Here is a 23,278-nt window from a genome sequence, read left to right as displayed (position 1 = left end):
GCAACGGAATTTTGAACAGGGCCACGGTGCCCTGTTCACTCACAAGTGCTCATATGGGAAGTGTGTGTGTGTGTGTGTGTGTGTGTGTGTGTGTGTGTGTGTGTGTGTGTGTGTGTGTGTGTGTCGTTGGTTGATATCTCCATTTGCGGGTTTCAGAAGGTGGAACAGAGCCCTACGAGGTCTCAAAGTATCCACCTCCGGTGTGTGTGTGTGTGTGTGTGTGTGTGTGTGTGTGTCAAACTTCAAATCAGAAATGGTATTTTACCCCATGAAATTCTGTGCATTTGGCCAATGGGTATATGCCATAAATGCCAGTGGTCATTGGGTACATGTACACTATTGTACAGGGGGTAGAGCTCAGATCTCAGCTGTGTAAGGGATGTTGTGGTGTTCAGTATGCAGCCTGTGGCTGCTGGTGGCATTTTCTGGAAGTGCAGCTGTGGTGTGTGTGTGTGTGTGTGTGTGCAATGTGTATATTTGTGTGTGTGCGGTCATTAAGCATAACATATCATCTTTGCTAACCCCACCCTCCTACCCCCACTCCTTCCCTCACCTTTCTCTCTTTTTTTTCTCCCCCACCCCACTTCTCCTCTTTTTTTTTCTCCATCTCTTCCCTCGATAAAATAGAACAAGCTATAATGCACACCAATAACTACCCATTTACAATGCACGGGCATCTGAATGGCAACAACAGAAGCTTCACAGAAGCTTTTATTTAGACAAGACCGAAAGACTAACAGCGACGTAGCCAGGCTTGTTTGATACTTCAGTTGAAGAGGACAGTATGACCTGAGTGGAGATACTAGTTAGCAAATAAGGTAAGTATTAAATTATTTTAAAGTACTCTAAGTCTCTAAGCTGTCGGTCACCATGGAAGTGAAGAGATTGCATTGAGACACTGGTTTATTCTATATCTTTTGAGTCAACAATGAATCAACCATACACCTCTTCAATCCAATAATTTTGCAGTCATGACAAAGAAATTGCAGTGTTACCATTATATTTACTATATCATTATTATTAACGTTATTATTATTATTATTATTATGAAAACGATACTACTGTATTAAGAAACCTGGGCTAATTTGTCCGAAGCGGCCTGAAGGTGAGGCATGAAGGCATGAAGCCTAAGGCCTATATGTACTGTGTCAGTTGGAAGACCCGTAACGCCGATACTTTTGATATTTCATGTTAATTTTAACAATCAGTTTGTTTGTGTTTCACACTGAATGAAAAACGTCGAGGTAGAGCATAACGATTGTGATATATGACAGGTTGGACGATATGTTCAGCCTGAACGGCAGAGAAATCAAAATGGCGGCGTGTGGAGTCAGCCGTCATACGCCGCAATGACATCACAGACGTAATCGCATCACCACCCCTGTCATGTGACCAGATCCTCAGCTCTGATTGGTGTACGGTTTGTGAGGGACATACATACGGACAGACAAACACTGTTCTAGATGACTTTGCCCTATGGGCTACGCCATAAAAAATAAAAAGCAGATGTGGCCTTGGGCTGATACAAGGAAGCGTCCAAGATAATAATAATAAAAAATACAGTAATCAGCATTTTTGAAAAACAAAATAAAGTAGTACAACCTGGCCAAAAATATTTATTTTCAATCCAAAATACATTTTCAGGGACATCTATTTTTTTTTAAATTAAATACACATGTGCAATAGGGAGGGGACATGTGCACAGGAGGGGGAGGTCAAATCCAAAATATCTGCCACATTTGTCAAATAAGAGAGAATTGCTTTGCAATACATGATCCTGACTGGTTCCAATGAATGTTCTTGCTCCAAGCTCCAAATTGTGAGCCACGTACAGGAGGACAAATTGTTTTCGGTATGCAAAGCTACAGAATGAGTTGCAGTTTCTGTAGCTCATCATAATAAAGCCACGTACCAAGTTTCAGTTCAATATGTTAAAGCGTACGGGGGAAAAATGTCTGGAAAACCACAGGTGGGACGGACGGATGGACGGACAGACTGAGAGCAAACCGATAGTCTCCTCCGGTGAAACCGGTACAGGCCTAATAAATAGATGGCTCCTCGTGCTTTTATTTCTCAGCTTTGGTTCAGCAAGCAATATCGACGATCCAAATTATATTAGACAACGTATCATAAAAACATATGATCTTCGAAACATCTCCGACACGGATCGAGTTTTCAAATCCAATTTTATTATGAAAAGTATAACAGTGTTAAAAGTGTAAAACACCCAAATACTCTGATGACCACATTTCCACAGCACCATATGCAAAGTAAGGACACTTTATAAATCCGTATAATGATCTCCGTATAATAATAATAATAATAATATTACTATAATCGTCAAGTATTTAACACACGCTGTCTGCCATAATGTTATTAAGCATAGAATTTGATTCGATAGGTCAAAGCATAATCAACAAGTGTAACAAAGCCATCAGTTATTTAAAACAGCAAAAATTAAACAAATATTTGGTTTGACCAAATATCTTCACATCTCAACTTTGAAGCAGTTGACGAGTTGCTTTAGGTTCTTATAGGTCCAACTAAGCTGCTGCTACAAGCTCTTTTTTTAACTACAACTACTCCAGAATTCACGATGCACAAAGTCCACGGTTGTTGATTTGAAGAATTCTAAAATTCACGACGTTATTGGTGTGAAACATCTTTTAAACTCTTTAACGACGATTAGTCAATAACTGCACAACAACAACAACAACAACAACAAAAAAGTTTAGAACAATATACAACTTTTAACACTGACTTACAAACTGGCTTGAAGGAAATAACCCACAAACGTTTCATCGATATTCTGCGAAACGTATCTTCATCAAGTCAACATACGAGGGGCCTTCAAAATTGTCTCGGAACGAGGCGCTCGCCTTTGCTCCAATAATTGCCAAGTTGTTGATTTTTTTTTGCAATTAGTTTGAAAAATATTTCCTCATTCATCATGTGCACTTGTATAGGGAGAAGCGCGTTCTTTTGAGCTGTCTACCTTGGGTTTGAATCCAGACCCAGCAAAAACTTCCCCCATGGTGTTTCGCACGCAGGGTGAGGCCTCAATGTGTGCGCCGTCCATCGGTGGGGCAATAGGCCGGAGGACCGGTCATGCCAGCACTGGTCGTTGATGGACGCTAAAAATCCCATGACCGGTGCCTGAGGACGGGTCCTGCCAGCACTGGTCATTGATGGACGCTAAAAATCCATGGCCGGTGCCTGAGGACCGGTCTTGCCAGCACTGGTCGTTGATGGTCGCTAAACATCCCATGACCGGTCCTACCAGCACTGGTCCTTGATGGACGCAAAAAATCCCATGACCGGTGCCTGAGGACCGGTCCTGCCAGCACTGGTCATTGATGGACACTAAAAATCGTATGACCAGTGCCTGAGGAGCGGTCCTGCCAGCACTGGTCGTTGATGGACGCTAAAAATCCCATCACCGATGCCTGAGGACCAGTCCTGCCAGCACTGGTCATTGATGGACGCTAAAAATCCATGGCCGGTGCCTGAGGACCGGTTTTGCCAGCACTGGTCGTTGATGGTCGCTAAAAATCCCATGACCGGTCCTGCCAGCACTGGTCCTTGATGGACACTAAAAATCCTATGACCAGTGCCTGAGGACCGGTCCTGCCAGCACTGGTCGTTGATGGACGCTAAAAATCCCATCACCGGTGCTTGAGGACCAGTCCTGCCAGCACTGGTCATTGATGGACGCTAAAAATCCCATGACCGGTGCCTGAGGACCGGTCCTGCCAGCACTGGTCATTGATGGACGCTAAAAATCCCATGACCGGTGCCTTTCGTGAAGAGTAGTTACCGCCAATATGAACAACTTACAAATTCCTGCTCTAACTGACTTGTGTGTAGGAAACAACCAAACCACCAGCATCACCCTTTCCCATGGAACTGCTAAGGCAGCACCGACTCTATTGAATGATCATGAAGGAGTAATGAAGATGGCGTTTCTTCACGCACTGTTGTGAGTATCTTGCTCCCATTTTGAAGGATTTTTTTGAACATTTTGAAAGCCTCTCATAAAATTTCCTTGCCCATGTCACGAACCAGCATGTTCTAGCGCCTTATAAAATCTCCCCACTCTTAAGCCTTGCGACATCTTCCCTTCTTCTCCCGGCGCTGCAGCCTCCGGAGCCGTCTGGCCCACACGTCCCGCCACGGCGAGGCGACGCTTCCCTTGTCTGCGACGAGTGCGTGCGCCCGGCGGACAGGCCTACCCGAAGCCCCGCCGACGGGACCCGGGTATCCCTCGCTGCCCAAAAGCAAGTACTTCTTTCCGGGTCGCAGGCGCGGAGGGCACTGGCAGGACAATTGCCGGGAACGCATCCAAAGATAGGCGTCCGCACCACGTTGCAGTCGTGTCCCTCCACGCCTGAAGACGGCCAACACAGACACCGCGTAGCGGGTCCACTCGCCCAACATCGCTTCGGCCGACACGTGCAACTGCAGCGCTGCAATGCACATGAGAAAAAAAAATTGTCCCTCTGGCTTACAGAACTAACGACGGACAACTTCAGTTTGCAATATAATATGTTATAATCCAAGTGTAGATTTGGCAAACCGTCCGCAGGAGTTAGGCCTTTCCTCCGGGATAAGAAACCATTACAACCGATTAACATGCCCATGTCCCTGCTCTCCATCTTGTTCTCCCGCTCCCTTTATCATATGTTTTATGTGTCAGTTTGTCTTTTTTGTGGTTGATGTTAGCTCTTACATGAGCCTCGACCTTGTCTACAAAAAAAAAAAAAAAAAAAAAAATTAATAAATAAATAAAAACAGTGAAGTTTGGGTTTCTACCTCGACAAAACCTCGGGCCTCACTCTGTACTGAATAAACCAGCAAAACGGTACTTTTGATCAAATAAAATGCCAAAAAACAAAATTGCACAAGAATTCTTCTCAATATTGAAATATCTGGGATTTGGTGGACATTTCATTACCGATTATGGAGGGGCTTGCACCAAGCATCACAGGTGCGACACCTTATACAGGACAGCCAAGCATCGACGTTAGTTTAATCACAAGGACATTTTTAGATAATGGACAAATTTGGGACACTGTGTGGGATTTGAACCTGGGATGCCAGCACCGTGAGCCAAGTGCTCAGGTGAGAGCACAAAACGGGTTCCAAAAAAAACAAAACATTTTTATTCGTAAGGACAGGTGTTACTGTCATGAACTACCAGGTTGTATAACCTTACCATGTAAAACCACAAGCAGGTTGACAAAGCATTTGCAAGTTCAGTTTTGGGTCATTTTGTCCGAGTTCAAATGCAGTTCCGGTTTTATAAACCTTGAAGCGCATTAACAGCAGAGATTGACGTAGCAAAGTATGACGTCATGATGTGCAACATACCGAAATCTCTCTTGCAGTACTTTCTGATGCTCAGCTTCAACTTTGGTTTCTGTGGCTTGCAGTAAGCGTTGCAGTTTTCTGCACAAATTCAGATATGCACATCAGTGTGGGCCGAAGAGCCCTGACATTTGGATTTCAGTGGCGCGATCGCACACCACTGGTTTGAGTGCACACACGCACACACATTCTCCACTCCTCCCCACTCTCTGCTCAGAGGCATGCGCATCCCACGGTGTCCAGGTCCTCATCTGCTTACCTGCTCCATGTCTAAGCCAATATCTCACCTCCATTCCTTCATCCTTCTATTTTCTCATCCATTGTACTGACTCCCTGAATCAGTTATCTCGTGTCCCTCCCTCCAGTCCTCAACAAGTGCTGCCCATAGTCACCTCATACTCTCTCCAATAAATAACCCTGTTCTATTATACTCTCACTGACACCTTACTCCCCCCTCCTCCTTTCCTTTCCACCATTCATCCACTCATAATAATTCTCAATCCCTCTCCTCCCTCTTCAATCCCTCTCCTCCCTCCAGGTCTTTAAAACATCGGTTCACCACCATCTCTTATCTTCCCCCATCCAAAACCTTGATCTTTTCTACCCCCGTTAAAACACCTCAAATCCGCCTCTTTCAATCTCAAACTTCTTTCCTGAAATTCCTAGTAGTGTTCATTTGTTTTATGTCATGTACCCCTCCCTCCTCCCCAGCTCTCTCCCTTCCACAGATCTACCGAGGTTCCTGTTCTCTACTGTTGTTGTGCTTGTGTGCTTCCCTCTCCCTCCCCTTCTCGTCTCCCGCTCCCTTCATTGTATGTTTTATGTGTCTGTGCATGTTTTCATGTTTAATGTGTTAGCACTTACACGAGCCTCGATTCTGTATACAAAAAAACAAACAAAATTTTTTTTAGATAGAAATCAACACCAACAAAAAACAAGAAAAAAACGAAATTATTTTGATCAAAAGAAATAACAAGTACAGATACATTCAAATTACACCATCCCCACCACCATGCCAAATAAATAAATAAATAATATATCCTCTAGCGCACGGCATTGCCTATTGGGAGGGGGAGGTGAACAATAATTGATTGATTAATTGCGTAATTAAAAGAAATAAATAATAATCATAAAGTAATTAATTTCTTAAACAATTGGCTAATAGCATACCTAGACCACCAGTGTTTCATCCAAAGCTGTAACTTTTTGAAAATTAATTACATAGTTAATCAAAAATGTAAAAAAAGTAATCAATTAATTGATTAATCAATAAATAATTAATTGATTAATCAATAAATCAAAAATACCCTTTACAGCCAAATCACTTGGTCATTGTTGTGTCCAAATATCAGCTTAACTCAAAAGGTGCCTGAGATAATGCCCAGATGAGAAAGAAAATAAATAAGTACTCAATTAATCGATAATAATTAAGTAATTAATCAATTAATTGATTCAGGAAAAAATATTAAAAATACCGTTTTTTTATTTTAACGTGCTCATTTTAACGCTTTAACGTGTTTTAACGTGCTCACTATTGTGCCCAAATTCCAGCTTCCTAGCTCAAAGGATGGCTGAGATATCGCCCAGAAAAAAAAAACAAGAAAGAAAGAAAGAAACCGGAGTGAAAACCGAGTACTCCCTTTCAGGGCACGTCATTGCCGGGCCCCCATCGGTGCCCAGCGATGACGTCATGCAGCGCCTGGAGATGGAATAGGAAAGGAGCATTGTACAATAAAGATACAGTTCAACCTGGTATGGGTATCCAATAAGATGGTGGAGAGGTAGCACACTCACCTTTAAGCTGTCGAGTTTGGGTTCGATTCCCGACCACAATATAAACTGTCAGAGTGGTGTTTCGCAGACAAGGTGTTGCATCACAAGATGGATGTCCTGCCTGCTAGCATCAGTTAATGGATGTTAAACATTCTCAGGGTGTCTTTCGAGTGGGCGAGTTATCGCCAGCACCCGGAACAAGTTACAAATCCCTATCCGAATGGGCCAAAACTGTTCCCTGGGCCGACCCCACAAGGTGGGAATAGTTGTGGGCTGTCAAAGTAATAGCTCAATAGAAACAACCTCAAGTAGGCGTTTCTTATTACAGTCTACCAGTCTCTGACATCGACTGGGATAAATTTTTGCCCACTCCTCCATGCAGAATTCTTTCAGCTGTGCGATGTTTGAGGGGTTTCTTGCATGCACAGCTCGTTTCAAATCCCCCCACAACATCTCGATGGGATTTAGATCCGGGCTTTGACTTGGTCATTCCAGAACCCTCCATTTCTTTCTTTTCAGCCATTCCTTGGTGGATTTACTGGTATGTTTAGGGTCATTGTCATGTTGCAAGGTCCACCTTCGGTTGAGCTTCAACTTTCCGACAGATGGCCTCACATTATCCTCAAGCACCCTCTGGTACAATGAAGAATTCATAGTGGATTCTATGATGGTGAGCTGCCCAGGCCCTGATGCAGCAAAGCTGCCCAAACCATAATATTTCCACCACCATGCTTTACAGTTGGTATCAGGTTCTTGTGGTCAAATGCTGTCTTTGGTTTTCGCCAAACATGTCTTCTGGTACTGTGGCCAAATAGCTCTACCTTTGACTCATCTGTCCAGAGCACATTGTTCCAGAAGTGCTGGTCTTTGCCTAGGTGTTCATTGGCAAACTTTAGTCTTGCCCTGATGTTCTTTCTGGACTGCAAAGGTTTCCTCCTGGCACACCTCCCATGTAGATCAAATTTATGCAGCCTCTTTCTAATGGTAGACTCGTGCACTTTGACATCAACAGTGGCAAGAGCTACCTGTAGGTCCCGTGATGACATTCTGGGGTTCTTAGAGACTTATTTCAGCATCTTGCGGTCTGCTCTCGGGCTGAACTTGATGGGGCGGCCTGGCCTGAACAAGTTGGCAGTTGTTTGGAATCTTCTCCACTTGTAGATGATCTTCCGGACAGTCGAATGATTGATTTCAAATTGTTTGGAGATCTTTTTAAATCCCTTCCCAGACTCGTAGGCATCTATAACCTTCTTTCTGAAGGCCTCAGAGAGCTCTTTTGATCTAGACATGGTGACGCCGCACACTTCAACAGCAAAGAGCAAACCAAACGAAATGTCTGAGGTTTAAATAAGACAGGTTTCTCCAAGGTCCTCTCTAACGATGTTCTAATCATTTGCACCTGAGCTGGTGCACCTGATTCTAATTTTAGGTATTTGAAGGAGTGATAAATGTAGGGGTATACTTACTTTTTCCACATGCAAAATTTGCATTTATGTTTATTTAAATTATACAATGGACTACAAAATGTAAATGTTTCATGATATTTGTTATATTATATCACCTTTATCTATCAATATTGTTGAAATGAAGATCAAATAGCTGTATGTTGAAATATGTTGAAAAAGTCAAAACTTTACATGGGGTGTACTTACTTTTTCATGTGACTGTATATAAAGCCTGCTGCCCCATATGCTAGCACTCATTTGTGGATGTTAAAGATCCCATTGTACCTTTTCAAAGAAGAGCCTGTTGTGTGCTGGCAACCCGTGGCCAAATTTATATACTCTGGACCTCGACTGAAAAGTCAATGGTAAAAAACCCAGTGCATTTTCTGAGTACGAGTCAATAAAATATATATATACATCTTTATTATTCCAACCAATTAGGTGACACAATGGGAGTTTCCAAGAATAATATTGTTACGGTTTTCAGAACCGGCACTTGTAAATAATAATCCATTGTAAATAATTCCCTGTAAATATTCCCATTTTCCAAAGGTCAAAGGTCGCACCCTAGTTAGTCCATATTGCAACACGTAGGACACCAAAGGAACTTCTTCAGTTATTTCATTCGTATGTGTTTTAGTCAAGGCTGTGTTCCCAATAGTTTGACTCTGCGTTGCATTAATCAAATAACAACGGCCCCTTTTCAAATCCCATTCATTTTGCGGCTTGGTCCCTCTCCAAATTGTATTACGCGCCTCTGCCAGTCGCAGCCGCCTCAGTGCTCACTCCAAACGCTATTAACCATGCGGTCAGAGCGGAGAAAAAGGGGGAGGAGTTATCGGAGCGAGGCGTAGCCCTGTTAAGGGCGGAGTCGGTGAGTCCTCGCGACCAACCAGGGCCGAGGCGAGCTCACCGGTGGGTGTGTCCTAAAAGCACGCGGCTTTATACGCGAGCGCGTAATATAAGCGCTCGCGTGGGACTACTTAGAGAGTCAGTCTGCCGGAGTCTGAGTCTGAGAGTCTGCCAGGGAGAGTGGCACCCTTGGAGAGAACGAGATCCACGATGAGAGACGCGGATGGAGAGTCACGAGGCACGCGTTACGATTCCTCCGATTCACGGACGCAATTCCTCCCCGATATATGAACCCCCCCGGCATGTAAGGTCCGCTCACACCGACAATACCAACCACGCTGCCTGCCGGGTTTCGCCGCGGAACCGGAGCCTGAACCGAGGTGGAGCGTGGACCAGAGTGGAGCGTGAACCGGGGCCGGAGCCAATGCTGGCCCATCTGCTTGTACCTTCCTTCCTGCTATTCCCCTTTCGTGTAAGTCTGTTTGTGTTCTGGGTGTGTTAATTAAGACTGTATAAGGTTGCCCTGTGTCTGCTTCTTCTTCTTCCCTTGTACATGCCCTTCTTTCGTTTCCTCTTCGGGTTTTTGTACGTAATTAATAAATCTCTGTTCTTCCTACCTTTTGGTTTCCTCTCCATCCGATCGTTTTAGTGATTTCTCAATTGAGTATACGTGGCACGATTAGAACCGCTCAGAATCGAGTTAGTCTTTTTGCTAACGGCTCGAATCGCGGATTGCTAAACTGCTCGGCAATTTCCACCTGTCCGTGGTTCGAGCGGGAGTTATTTCCCTGCTTCGCGGAGGGATTGGCATGCAGGTATTTGGGAATCCATCTTGACCAATCACCCTGGCCAATCTCGACCGTGGAGGAGCGTTGTAACTTCCAGGACTGGGGGAATGGCCAGCTTAAAAGACAAGGGGATTAACCCCCCCTTGGTAAGGGGAGCGCCGACCCCGAATCCGCAACAATATATTATATATATATATATATATATATATATTTAATAAACAGGAAGTAAATTCCTGTGTGGGGCTAGTGTGAAAAAATTCTGGCTCAACCTGGGACTCGAACCCATGAACCTCATCACGTACGCGGTGACAGCCCACTGAACTATTGAGTCTCCGGGATATCCTCAGAGATTTCTCACATATATATATATATATATAACAGAGATGACAGTCCGTTCGTCCGTTCACTGTTACGCTGATTGGCTGGTGTGAGGCTCGGTGCAATGTGATTGGCTCCTGGCAAGATTGAATAATGTATCGTATAGGCTTATTAAAAGCTGATATTCGAAATCTATTTCAATATTTCACGATTGGAACCCAAGGCCTAAATATTTGTGTCAAAATCTAGAGGGAGTTCGGAACAAAATTTAGGAAAAAGCGATTTTTAAAGTCAAATAAATTAAATAGTAAGTTCCACGAGACGTGAGGTAAAATGGCTCCAAAATACATTTTTTTCTCTCTTTTAAAAGGTAATTATTGTATGTGTGATTTTATTTTACACCGTCCAGGGACATCGGTCGCAATCTTTGTGGGTTTGGATTCAACCCTTATGATACATTTTTAACGTGTAGTAATACATACAGGTACAACATGGAATCACAGTTTATTTATTAACAATGCGTTAAGGGACGACCTCGGCAGACAGAATGACCTCTGAGGTACCCACACTCTCCTCTAAGCTGTCTAGCCTGGGTTTGAATCCTGACCCAGCTATAAACTATCATCCCGGTGTTTCACAGACTGGGTAAATCATCAATGTGTGTCGTCCCTCGGATGGACGTTAAACTGGGCGTCTAGTTTTCCGGCATTAGATTGTGGACGTTAAAGATCCCCATGGTGTCTTTCATGTAGAGGGGGCGAGCAATCACCGGCACCCTGAACAAATTACGAATTCCTGCCCAAACTACAGCTGGGAATGGAATGACAAACCAACTAGTATAACCATTGCTCAGGGAGCTGCTTTGGCGGCAGCGACGCTCTGTAACGAGTATCGTACTTCGACATCAGAAAAAGGTAACAACTGAATACCGAAAGCGAAAAAAAGCTGAAAAGGAAATGATAGCCATTAAAAAAAATACAGAGCACAGACATGTATAGAGGAGAGAGGAGTGGGGAGAAGGGAGTGGTGGAGAGAGCGGGATGCGAGGTGAAGGAGAGGGAAATGGGGGAGATGGGGATGCGAGGGAATGGGGGAGAGATGGGAGGGAGTGGGGGAGAGATGGGAGGGAGTGGGGAGATATGGGAGGGAGTGGGGGAAAGATGGGAGGGAGTGGGGGAGAGATGGGAGGGAGTGGGGGAGAGATGGGAGGGAGTGGGAAGTGGGGAAGAGACAGGGAAGTGGGGTGGAGAGGGGAGAGAGAGAGTGGGGGAGGGAAAGGAGTGGGGCAGGAGGGAGAGAGAGAAGGAGGATACTTTTGCTTGCTTTTTCCATCACTTGGGCAGGTACTCTTCTTAGTATATTAATAATAAGGATCCAATACAACGTCCAAAAGAAGTAAGCATGCAACCTGTGAGCAGATAATTGAAGATAATCGATGAGGTATCGAGCAAATAGTTTTGTGCATGTCCTAGTGGGCAACCCACCTGCAGGGCTGTCCGTCCGCCTCCCATACTCAGCATTCCCAACAGAGACGGTGGGAATTCCTGGGGTAAAGGATGAATGCAATAGACATAATAATTAGGGTTAAGGTTACACCGTTATAGTCAAATCAATCGATTTGTGCAGATTTTGCAGCTTGCATTCAGAGAAGAGATTAAAATTTGCCAAAGTATGAAATTTCAAATATAAACTTGAGAGTCCGTGTACGTATGCAGGGAGCGATTGGTGAACGGCTCTGTTGATAGCCCTTGGCACAGCGATTGCAGGTCAGACCCGTCACGCCATCCTTGCAAGGGCATTGCCCGCTGGTTTGATTGCACGTCTTGCCCGCCGCCCCAACCGGATGGCACTCGCACGCTGCCAAGGAAGAGGATGGCCGTTTTGGTCATTCGGTAATCGTTCAATGCAACTCGTACGGTTTCCAGAGAAAAATTTATTCATTCATTCACCATAAGGTTCATTCATTCCATTCACATCCTGTGGCTATTAAGATGAAAATTTTTTTTTTTAGAACAAATGAACAATCATCATTATAATTAATTAATTATTAAACGAATTATTTTGTATCACGAGAATATGGTGGATGAACATCAAACAATACGGGACTTTCGAAATGACGTATGAACGCAAGCGAGGCCTTTCGCACATGCGCAGTGTGCACGTTTTCAGCAACTACCGCTAGCCGGGGCAGTTTTCATTTCCTGTAACTATGGCAAAATCTTGGGAGTCAAAGTCTTTTAAACATAATTTTCATTATTTTGCAATCTCCAGATGGTTAACCATAATTGTTGTGTTCCTGGATGCAAATCGGTCTTACGAAACTGTGGGAAATACAAGCAATATCTGTGGATGCGAGGTGTCGAGTTCCTACCATTTTCTGTTAATACAAGCAAGTGGCACACAACACACAACACACAGACAACACAACAAAACACACACTTCTCCTTTTACCAGTAGATGCAAAATTGTAGTACAATTTCTCGTGGCCCCAGAACCAATTTTTTTTAAAATAACAGCCCTCACAGCTCCGACTCCACGCTCCCCCCAACTTTATTAAAAGTAAATATCCTCACTTTAAAACTTACCCTGTGCATTCACAAGCCCCAGATATGCTCTTCCCGTTGCTGTTCACAAGAAGAACCCAAACCAGATACGGTGTCTCCCTCAGTGAAGTCTGCCTGGTACATTTGACTCTCACTTAGCTATAGCTGACAGTAGCTTTGTGCATTTTCAAATCGTGAAGATGTCCTTTGTCGAACAGTTGGTAACCATTACTTTGTCAGTAATGACACGCAGCATCGGTTTTCCAATTGCCGAAGTCATTAAAAAACAATCACCAATCACCAATCCTGCCATGTTCATAGGAGGCAGTCCCGCAAGGTTCAAAGTCCACTCACTGGCAGTGATGGTTGAGGGTTTGGGTTGCACATGCCCGTCCACAGTTCTCTGGGCCTTGCAGCAGTCCACCTCTTTGGGAATCTGCAGTATGGAAAGCTGCAATCTCTCAGCCCTGTCGGCAAGAAAGTTCTCCAACTCTTTCGTTGTGCAGAGGAACACCTCTTTCTCTCAGGTACATTTCCGAGTATTTTCAGCTTGTTTTAGAAGCTTCGCGAGTCATTTTAGGCAGCAATCCTTATCTCGCATGCAGGCCGATTATATATAGATTGGCGTACTGTGATGACTGCTGTTGCTCGGGGGTTCTGCGCATGTGCACAGAGCGTTTTGGATGGATTACATCATTTCAAAAGTCCCGCACTGTATTAGTAGAAGTGACTTCCTCATCGGAGTAATACTGGGACAAAACATGGACATCCACTCTGTAGAATTGACCATGCAGAGACTAGAGAGTAGACTATAACGTAAACACACAATCACGTGTTTGGAGATTTTTGTTTCCAACACCAAATCATCACACATATTCAAGTATGCAAATTACAAGAATTGCCCCCCTCACCCATCTGCCAAAAAATCCCCTCCACAACTTGCATAATATGTAAGTGATGCTTGAATCATTGCTTACTGCCAACATGAACCTTGACCCTTACAAAAAACTCCAACAAGATCTCACAAGACATCTGGGGACTTGTTTTTATGCCTCCGCCGACAAAGTCGCTGGAGGCATTATGTTTTCGGGTTGTCCGTATGTCCGTACGTCCGTCCATCCGTCCGTACGGGCTAAACCTCGTTTTTCTCAGCAACCATATGTCCAATTAAGACGAAACTTTCAGGGTAGGAGTGACACCCATGCAGAATGTTTTTATGACAATTGTGACGTCATAGGTCACGTGGTATGGCAACCATGTTGGATTAAAAGCGAATATAAAAAAATTCTCGGAAACCGCTGAATGGAAAAATTTGAAACTTGGCACATTGTCAAGTACTCCCAATGGGGAACAAAAGCATGATAATGATGACATCATAGGTGAAGTGGTATGACCACCTTTAGAAGCCATTTTCCCCGCAGAGCAGGGGTTGGCCTTTTTCAGGCACCATGGTCCCCTTTTTGAAGCACTGTTTTGTGGCCGGATGCCCTTCCTGCCGCCAATCCTGTTAGTTGCCTTTTGCGACACACAGGGAATTACCAGTGAACTGGTACTCAATTTGCAGACCTCGGAAGGATGGCAGGCTGAGTCAACCCCCTCCCCACCCCCCTCCGGGCGTTAATTCAGCGATCGACCAGGATTCGAACCCAGGATTCCAGGATCCCAAGCCGGCACCCTAACCGCTAAGCCAACACCAGGCTCATAGGGTGAAGTGGTATACCAGCCAAAAATGTTTTAATCGAATTCCTTATCCTAAAAATCTGAAATTGCATGCACTTGATACGGTGTCTATTAAATTAAACCAGCCATTTGTATTGAAATATTACATTTATGACATCATAGGTGACATGGTTTGGCAGCCATATTGGATTGAAGGAAAATGTTAAATAATTATATCTCTGAAACCGCTCACCCTATCGATGCGAAATTTTACAAATATCATCTAACAGCACAGTTGCATATAGTTTGAAAATGATGATGTCATAGGTCACGTGGTTAGGCAGCAATCTTGGATAGAAAAACGAACCGTATCCGATCAACACAAAACTTCACAAACGTGATCCCCTACCCATACATATGCAGAGTGGTGGCATCTACCCGTTGTGGGACTATGCGGAGGCATATTGGCGACACAATCACATTGTTCTAGTTTTTTGTACATTTTTTCAAGGGCTAGAACATCCTCAGATTTCCCGAATTTCCAACCAATTGCATACTCACGCCTGCAGGCTTTGTGATAAGTGATGTCATGGTGGAGGTCTCGGTAGAACCCTTCGCGACAGTAGTGGCAATGGCGCCCGGCGGTGTTATGGCGGCAACGGGCGCAAACACCGCCGCTGCGCTGGCCAGAGAGTTCGTACAGCTGGGGGTTGAAGCGACACTTGCGTGCGTGGAGGTTACAGTTGCAAACTGCGATGGAGCGAGTGCAATAAGACAATTGTATACACGGTAAGAGGTACACAAAGGGCATGGTATGGATCATTATAATGGGAATACAAGATACAGTTGTGATGTACAGATTGAGTTTAGGGCTTATAAAAGGACAGTGCGGACATAATTGAATATTGGTCTCAACATGCTTTAAACACAGCTTTAAGAAAGTTATTCTTAAAGTGTTCCAATTTTTTCAACAACAACAAAAAAGTTTCTTCAAACTTCAGCAAAGAATCCGTCATAATCAAGAATCATTCACAATGGCTGCAAAGCGATCAATAGTTTTATGCGATTTCCCAAATGTAAACAAAAGTTTTGGTGAAATTGCTGAGATTTATCTAAAAATGTCTGTCATTGTCACAACACATACTGTACACACAGAACATGAATATTACACTGTACATATCCTGTAATACAGTACATACAGATATGATACTGTACATTTCTGATTTTTTTTCAATGTACCATACTCTTTACAGACCCAGACTCGGATGATCCAGATGCTCTAACCAATATGCCACAAATTCTGGTGATACTACACATACAGTACATAGACACAGATTACGTACATACAATACTATATTTACATCACATAAATATACTGTACATACAATACATACTCTACTACTGTATATTCCACATATGGTTGATTGTATTGTACTGTATTCTACATAATTTTGGACAGCTTGGTTATCATTGCAGAGTCCAGAACAGTGTTTGCTTTACATTACTTTGTGCACGACTCAATGCCCTCATATGTCATACTATGAACCTGATTCACACTATGGTCAGTATTTTCTTGATAATGATAAGAAAAAATTATAACCACAAAAAAGCAATGAATGACATGATCCGTTTGATCTCGCTCATGAACCTTAACGGGGTTGCCACAGCGGTTAAAAGCCTGGAAGATGCCCTTTGATGCAATTGTCGTAATCGATGAATGAATGCAGAATCAAAACAATGAAACAAGTATCGAGTATAATCCGTCGGAATATGTTGTTATTATATTGGTATGATGATTAATGATAATAGTTATTTTTGGTTTGACCCATTACTAAAAGAACCATGACACTACCCAACATGTTTAAAGCAAACAAATTAATTACAATAACTGAAATTAGAGCAGGATTTATAATGGATATTAGTGTAATTAAACCAGGATTGATAATTAACGAGTTAAATTGAACCAACATTTATAATTCATATTGGTTAAATTAAACCAGGAATTATAAAGAATACGAGTGGAATTAATCCATGATTTATAATTAATATTGATTAAATTAAACTAAGATTTATAATGGATATTAGTGGAATTAAACAGTTATTGATAATTAATATCAGTGTAATTAAACCAGGATTTATAATTAATGAGTTAATTTAAACCAAGATTTATAATACTTACTGGTTAAATTAAACCAGGCATTATAATGAATACGAGTTTAATTAAACCACGATTTATCATTAATGAGTTAAATTAAACCAAGATTTATCATGAATATTGGTTAAATTCAACCAAGATTTATAATGAACATTAGTTGAATTAAACCACGATTTATAATTAATGACTTAAATTAAACCAGGATTTATCATTAACATTAGAGTAATTAAACCAGAATATATAATTAATGAGAAATTAAAGCAGGATTTATTATTCATACTGGATAAGTTTAACCAGGAATTATAATGAATATTTGTAAATTAAATCACAATTTATAATTAATGAGTAAATTAAACCACGATTTATCATTAACATTAGAGTATTTAAACCAGGATATATAATTAATGAGAAATTAAAGCAGGATTTATAATTCATACTGGATAAATTTAACCAGGAATTATAATGAATATTGGTTGAATTAAACCGAGATTTATAATTAATGAGTTAAATTAAACCAATATTTAAATTGAATATTAGTGGAATTAAACCATGATTTGTAATTAATATTGGTTCAATGAAAGAAGGATTTATAATTAATATTAGTGAAATTAAACCATGATTGATAATTAATATTGGTGTAATTAAAGCATGATTTATAATTAATATTGGTGTAATTAAAGCATGATTTATAATTAATATTAGTTAAATTAAACCAGGATTTATATTGAATATTAGTGGAATTAAACCACGATTTGTAATTAATATTGGTTCAATGAAAGAAGGATTTATAATTAATATTAGTGAAATTAAACCATGATTGATAATTAATATTGGTGTAATTAAAGCATGATTTATAATTAATATTGGTGTAATTAAAGCATGATTTATAATTAATATTAGTTAAATTAAACCAGGATTTATATTGAATATTAGTGGAATTAAACCACGATTTATAATTAATATTGGTTCAATGAAAGAAGGATTTATAATTAATATTAGTGAAATTAAACCATGATTGATAATTAATATTGGTGTAATTAAAGCATGATTTATAATTAATATTGGTGTTATTAAAGCATGATTTATAATTAATATTAGGAAAATTGGACCATGATTTATAATGAATATAAGTTGAATTAAACCAGGATTTATAATACATACTGGTTAAATTAAACCAGGCATTATAATGAATATGAGTTGAATTAAACCGTGATTTATAATTATTAATGAGTTAAATTAAACCAGGTTTTATAATTAATGATTTAAATGAAACCAGGATTTATAATTAATGAGTTAAATTAAACCAGGCATTAAAATGAATATGAGTTGAATTAAACTGCGATTTATAATTAATGAGTTAAATTCAACTCGGATTTATCATTAACATAAGAGTAATTAAACCAGGATTTATAAAGATTATTAGTTGAATTAACCCACGATTTATAATTAATGAGTTAAATTAAACCAGGATTTATCATTAACAGAGTAATTAAACCAGGATATATACTTAATGAGAAATTAAAGCAGGATTTATAATTCATACTGGATAAATTTAACCTGGAATTATAATGAATATTAGTTGAATTAAACCACGATTTATAATTAATGACTTAAATTAAACCAGGATTTATATTAAATATTAGTGGAATTAAACCATGATTTGTAATTAATATTTGTTAAATTAAACCAGGACTTTCTGTATATTGAATATTAGTGGAATTAAACAACGATTTGTAATGAATATTGGTTTAATTAAACCAGGATTTAACTAATATTAGTGAAATTAAACCACAATTGAGAATAAATATTAGTGTAATTAAAGCATGATTTATAATTAATATTAGTAAAATTAGACCATTAATTTTTATGAAAATCAGTGATATTAAACCAGGATTTATAATTAATATTAGTAAAATTAGACCATTAATTTTTATGAATATCAGTGAAATTAAACCAGGATTTATAATTAGTATTAGTAAAATTCGACCATGAATTATGATTAATATCAGTGAAATTAAACCAGGATTGATAATAATCAATATTAGTGTAATTAAAGCAGGATTTATAATTAATGAAAAACTAAGCAAGATTTATAATTCATACTGGTTAAATTAAACCAGGAATTATAATAAACATGAGTTGAATTAAATCACGATTTCTAATTAATATTGGTCAAATTAAACCAGGATTTATAGTGGATATTAGTGAAATTAAATCACATATTATATTATATATTCGTGAAAATAAACTAGGATTGATAATTCATACAAGTGAAATTAAACCTGGATTTATAAGTCATATTGGTTTCATTAAACCAGGATTTATAATGGGTATTAGTGAAATTAAACCAGGATTTATAATTCATATTTGTTACATCAAACCATAATTTATGAGGAATATTAATGAAATTAAACCAGGATTGATAAATTAATATTAGTGTAATTAAACCAGGATTTATAATTAATATTAGTGAAATTAAACTAGGAATTATAATTAATATTAGTAAAATTAAACCAGGATTGATCATTAATATTAGTGTAATTGAACCAGGATTTATAACTAATATCAGTGAAATTAAACTAGGAATTATAATGAATATTAGTAAAATTAAACCAGGATTGATCATTAATATTAGTGTAATTGAACCAGGATTTATAACTAATATCAGTGAAATTAAACTAGGAATTATAATGAATATTAGTAAAATTAAACCAGGATTGATCATTAATAGTGTAATTAAAGCAGGATTTATTACTAATATCAGTGAAATTAAACTAGGAATTATAATAAATATTCGTAAAATTAAACCAGGATTGATATAATTAATATTAGTGTAATTAAACCCGGATTTATAACTAATATCAGTGAGATTAAACGAGGAATTATAATAAATATTAGTAAAATTAAACCAGGATTGATAATTAATATTAGTGTAATTAAACCCGGATTTATAACTAATATCAGTGAGATTAAACGAGGAATTATAATAAATATTAGTAAAATTAAACCAGGATTGATAATTAATATTAGTGTAATTAAACCCGGATTTATAACTAATATCAGTGAGATTAAACGAGGAATTATAATAAATATTAGTAAAATTAAACCAGGATTGATAATTAATATTAGTGTAATTAAACCCGGATTTATAACTAATATCAGTGAGATTAAACGAGGAATTATAATAAATATTAGTAAAATTAAACCAGGATTGATAATTAATATTAGTGTAATTAAACCCGGACTTATAACTAATATCAGTGAAATTAAACGAGGAATTATAATGAGTATTAGTAAAATTAAAGCAGGATTGATAATTAATATTAGTGAAATTGAACCAGAAATTACAATTAATACTAGTTAGTGAAATTTAAAAAAATAATTATAATCAATTTCAATGAGTGAAGTTGAAAGAAGCATGAGCACAATCCTCTGTCACCTGCACACTCGTGAGCGTGCCGTGCCGTCGCGCGCTTCCAGGGTCGGTCCAGGTGGAAATCCCGGCAGCGCTCACACTCGGCCCCCGCACTGTTGTGCTTACACGCGCACTCGAGCTGTCCGCTCGCTCCGCGCACACATTGCGATGCGTGTCCATTACACTTGCACCTGCCCCCCACCTATACACAACCACCACGTAATAAGGGTCTCAAATACTACACAGTACCACGATGATCCACAAAGAGTGATCCATAAATGCCAATAAATGCACCAAACTCGCTTCGTTTCAGCACTTTATAGAACATCGAGTTAAAAAAGTAAAATTTCGACAAAATCCTTAACTTATTAACTTAACCATCACAGTTATTATTTTGTTTCTCTTCCGATGAAGGCAAAAACTCACCTGAAAGTCTGAGACTGCAAAGTAACGTGGGAATGAACCCTCAGGGTCCAACTCAAGATCACCCGAAGCCAGGAGAGGGTCCACCCGCTGGAAGACCACACGGATGTCAGTGGCGGTGACCCAATCCTGCAGAGCGGGACTAGCGTCGAAGTCGTGCGCCGATGGTCGGCTGTCCAGCGTGCTGAAAGCAATAAGACCACCGTGGACGGGTCGCGTACCGGGGTCTGAGCACAGCGCCTCCTGCTCGTTGTCTTTACTCACCGTGGTCTTACTCGGACGTCCATAAACCCCGCGGCAGTTGGAAGAGTAAAACTGAAAGGGCACCCAAGTCTTGCCAAAGTCTGCAGACTTGTAGATCGTCATGGATTCGGGTCTTCGTGAGCAGAACTGAAGGCTCACGTAGGTAACTTCAAACTTTTTACCGAGAGACAATGTAAGAGAGACGTTGTCGCGGTCCATCGATGACTGCCAGCAGGTGAGGTTGTGCGGGTTGTTCAGGTCGGTCAGGTAGGCCGTTGGATGGGACCTCCGTGGGTCTCCGGCATCACAAATATGGCAGGTGGAGATCCTGGTACCCTCAGACCCCGATCCAGGTGCTTCTGCCGTTGCTCCACGCTCGCTTTGGTTCGTCGTCTCAACAGACCTCCCAGGTGCGCAGACCCTCTCGGGAGGGCTTCCGCAGGTGCTGCTCGCCTCCACGGCCTGACCGAACGCTGCGTTCACGAAGTCCGGGATGCAGCGGCGCGGGTTCTTGCGCTCGTCGTAGCAGGGGTCCGCGGGGGTCTGCTGCGCGGCGAACATCCCCAGGCCGGGGTGAGATCCCCGGACCGAGCGTGACAACGCCAGGAGTGCAGCGGAAAAGCAGAGCCACGACGCCCTTGACATCATCGTCATCATTATTCTTGTTATCCTGATAAGGTCGAACCACCTGCAGAAAGACAGAAATGTGGACAGGTAATATTACTGCATTCCGCAAACTATCCTGACCGAAAAGACCGATCAGAACCCCGTGTTAATCACCTTAACCCGCACCCGTGTAATTAAGAAGTAAAACAACCAATCATATGAACATGGTAACGTGACGGGGTTCAGGGGGCTGGACCGCTAAAACGTCACCTGTGCGCCTCCGATACGCACGGACATTCAGGGACCTCGCGCTCAAGAGGACAACCTGCTCCCAATGAGCGCTCTCCCACAAGTTCTGCAGATCGGTCGCTTTTTGAAGCTCCCTCAACCCATGAGCCCCGGCACGCTGCCCTCACCCTCGGTTCCTTCCCTCACTCCACACCTCCCTCCCCTCACCAGCACTACGTTCACCCCCCTCCCCACCCGATCGCAGATGGTCCATCTCTCCCGGCGCCAAATAATCACGTCCTCACGTTCGCGCCTCACACAAAAAATGGTGGCCTTGATAATGTTTTGCGCAACAGGTAAATTGCTTTCTGCCGTACCACCTGAACATCCAGGTGAAGATGCACATCGTTTAATTACTGGATTCTACGAGTGTTCACCGTGCCTTGAAGAGGTAACCGACTCCCTTAGACGCTCCTTCTGTGAATCCAAACACCTTACGCGGTCGTACCAAGAGCTAACCGGTCGGTTCTGGGTGTACGTAGAACCCTGGTCACGGGTTACCCTTTAGGCGGCAATGAAGATTCATCATGATTTTCATCACGTGCCATCACATCCGCGATGCGATTCATCAATCATTCATCTCACCATTCGTGATCCTTTTTGATCCTTCGGAGATGCGGTGCCGCCCTGGATGTAGAGACGTGATGGAAACACGGATCACATGCGGCTCAGGCCTCCACCAGGACTAGGATTCCACTTCCAGTGGGCGATAAGAGGTCTGCTGGCCCCGTGGGCTTCACCTGGAGCACCAGAACACAAAAAATGACAGAGAAACGTGATCGTAGCTGTGAAGTCAAAGCTCGTAGCTGAGGTTCGAATGTTGTGGAAAACCACACATAGTATAATGCTGTTTGACCAGAAACAAGATGGCGGAAAATAATAATAACAACTGAAAAATTGATTTGGACAAATTATTTTTGCCGGTTCAGGATAAGCACCTGTTCTCATGAAGACCCTCGGATATAATAAGCACCTAATCTCATGAAGACCCTCGGATATAATAAGTACATGTTCTCATAAAGATCTTTGCATATAATAAGCACCTGATCTCATGAAGACCCTCGGATATAATAAGCACCTGATCTCATGAAGACCCTCGGATATAATAAGTACCTGATCTCATGAAGACGCTCGGATATAATAAGCACCTGATCTCATCAAGACCCTCGGATATAATAAGTACCTGATCTCATGAAGACCCTCGGATATAATAAGTACCTGATCTCATGAAGACCCTCGGATATAATAAGTACCTGATCTCATGAAGACCCTCGGATATAATAAGCACCTGATCTCATGAAGACCCTCGGATATAATAAGTACCTGATATCATGAAGACCCTTGGATATAATAAGCACCTGATCTCATGAAGACCCTCGGATATAATAAGTACCTGATCTCAT

General features: G+C 41.1%; 1 protein-coding gene across 1 annotated transcript; it reads right to left on the bottom strand.

The window, feature by feature from the left end:
* Window positions 1-3,408: 3,408 nt before the first annotated feature.
* LOC137428609 (netrin-1-like) lies at window positions 3,409-21,625 on the bottom strand. The gene is made up of 7 exons (XM_068118512.2): window positions 20,742-21,625; window positions 20,340-20,517; window positions 15,307-15,495; window positions 12,251-12,400; window positions 12,028-12,087; window positions 5,371-5,448; window positions 3,409-4,466 (listed from the first exon to the last, which is right to left on the bottom strand). The coding sequence occupies exons 1-7, from the start codon at window positions 21,540-21,542 to the stop codon at window positions 4,099-4,101; spliced, it is 1,824 nt and encodes a 607-aa protein (XP_067974613.2). The 5' UTR covers window positions 21,543-21,625; the 3' UTR covers window positions 3,409-4,098.
* Window positions 21,626-23,278: the final 1,653 nt, after the last annotated feature.

This window comes from Myxine glutinosa, chromosome 5 (genome assembly GCF_964187855.1).
Source record: "Myxine glutinosa chromosome 5, kmMyxGlut1.1, whole genome shotgun sequence".
Taxonomy (NCBI): Eukaryota; Metazoa; Chordata; class Myxini; order Myxiniformes; family Myxinidae; genus Myxine; species Myxine glutinosa.
Note: the sequence above shows the minus strand (reverse complement) of the source record. Positions and strands in the feature narration are given on the sequence as shown.

Bases quoted from the DNA above. Each gene is read 5' to 3' on its own strand.
- LOC137428609 (XM_068118512.2), bottom strand. From the start codon at position 21,542: ATGTTCGCCGCGCAGCAGACCCCCGCGGACCCCTGCTACGACGAGCGC. The intron at 20,518-20,741 runs GTGAGTTTTTGC...GGTTGTGTATAG, and splicing joins TTGCAGTCTCAGACTTTCAG to GTGGGGGGCAGGTGCAAGTG. The intron at 15,496-20,339 runs GTGACAGAGGAT...GCTCCATCGCAG, and splicing joins GCACGCTCACGAGTGTGCAG to TTTGCAACTGTAACCTCCAC.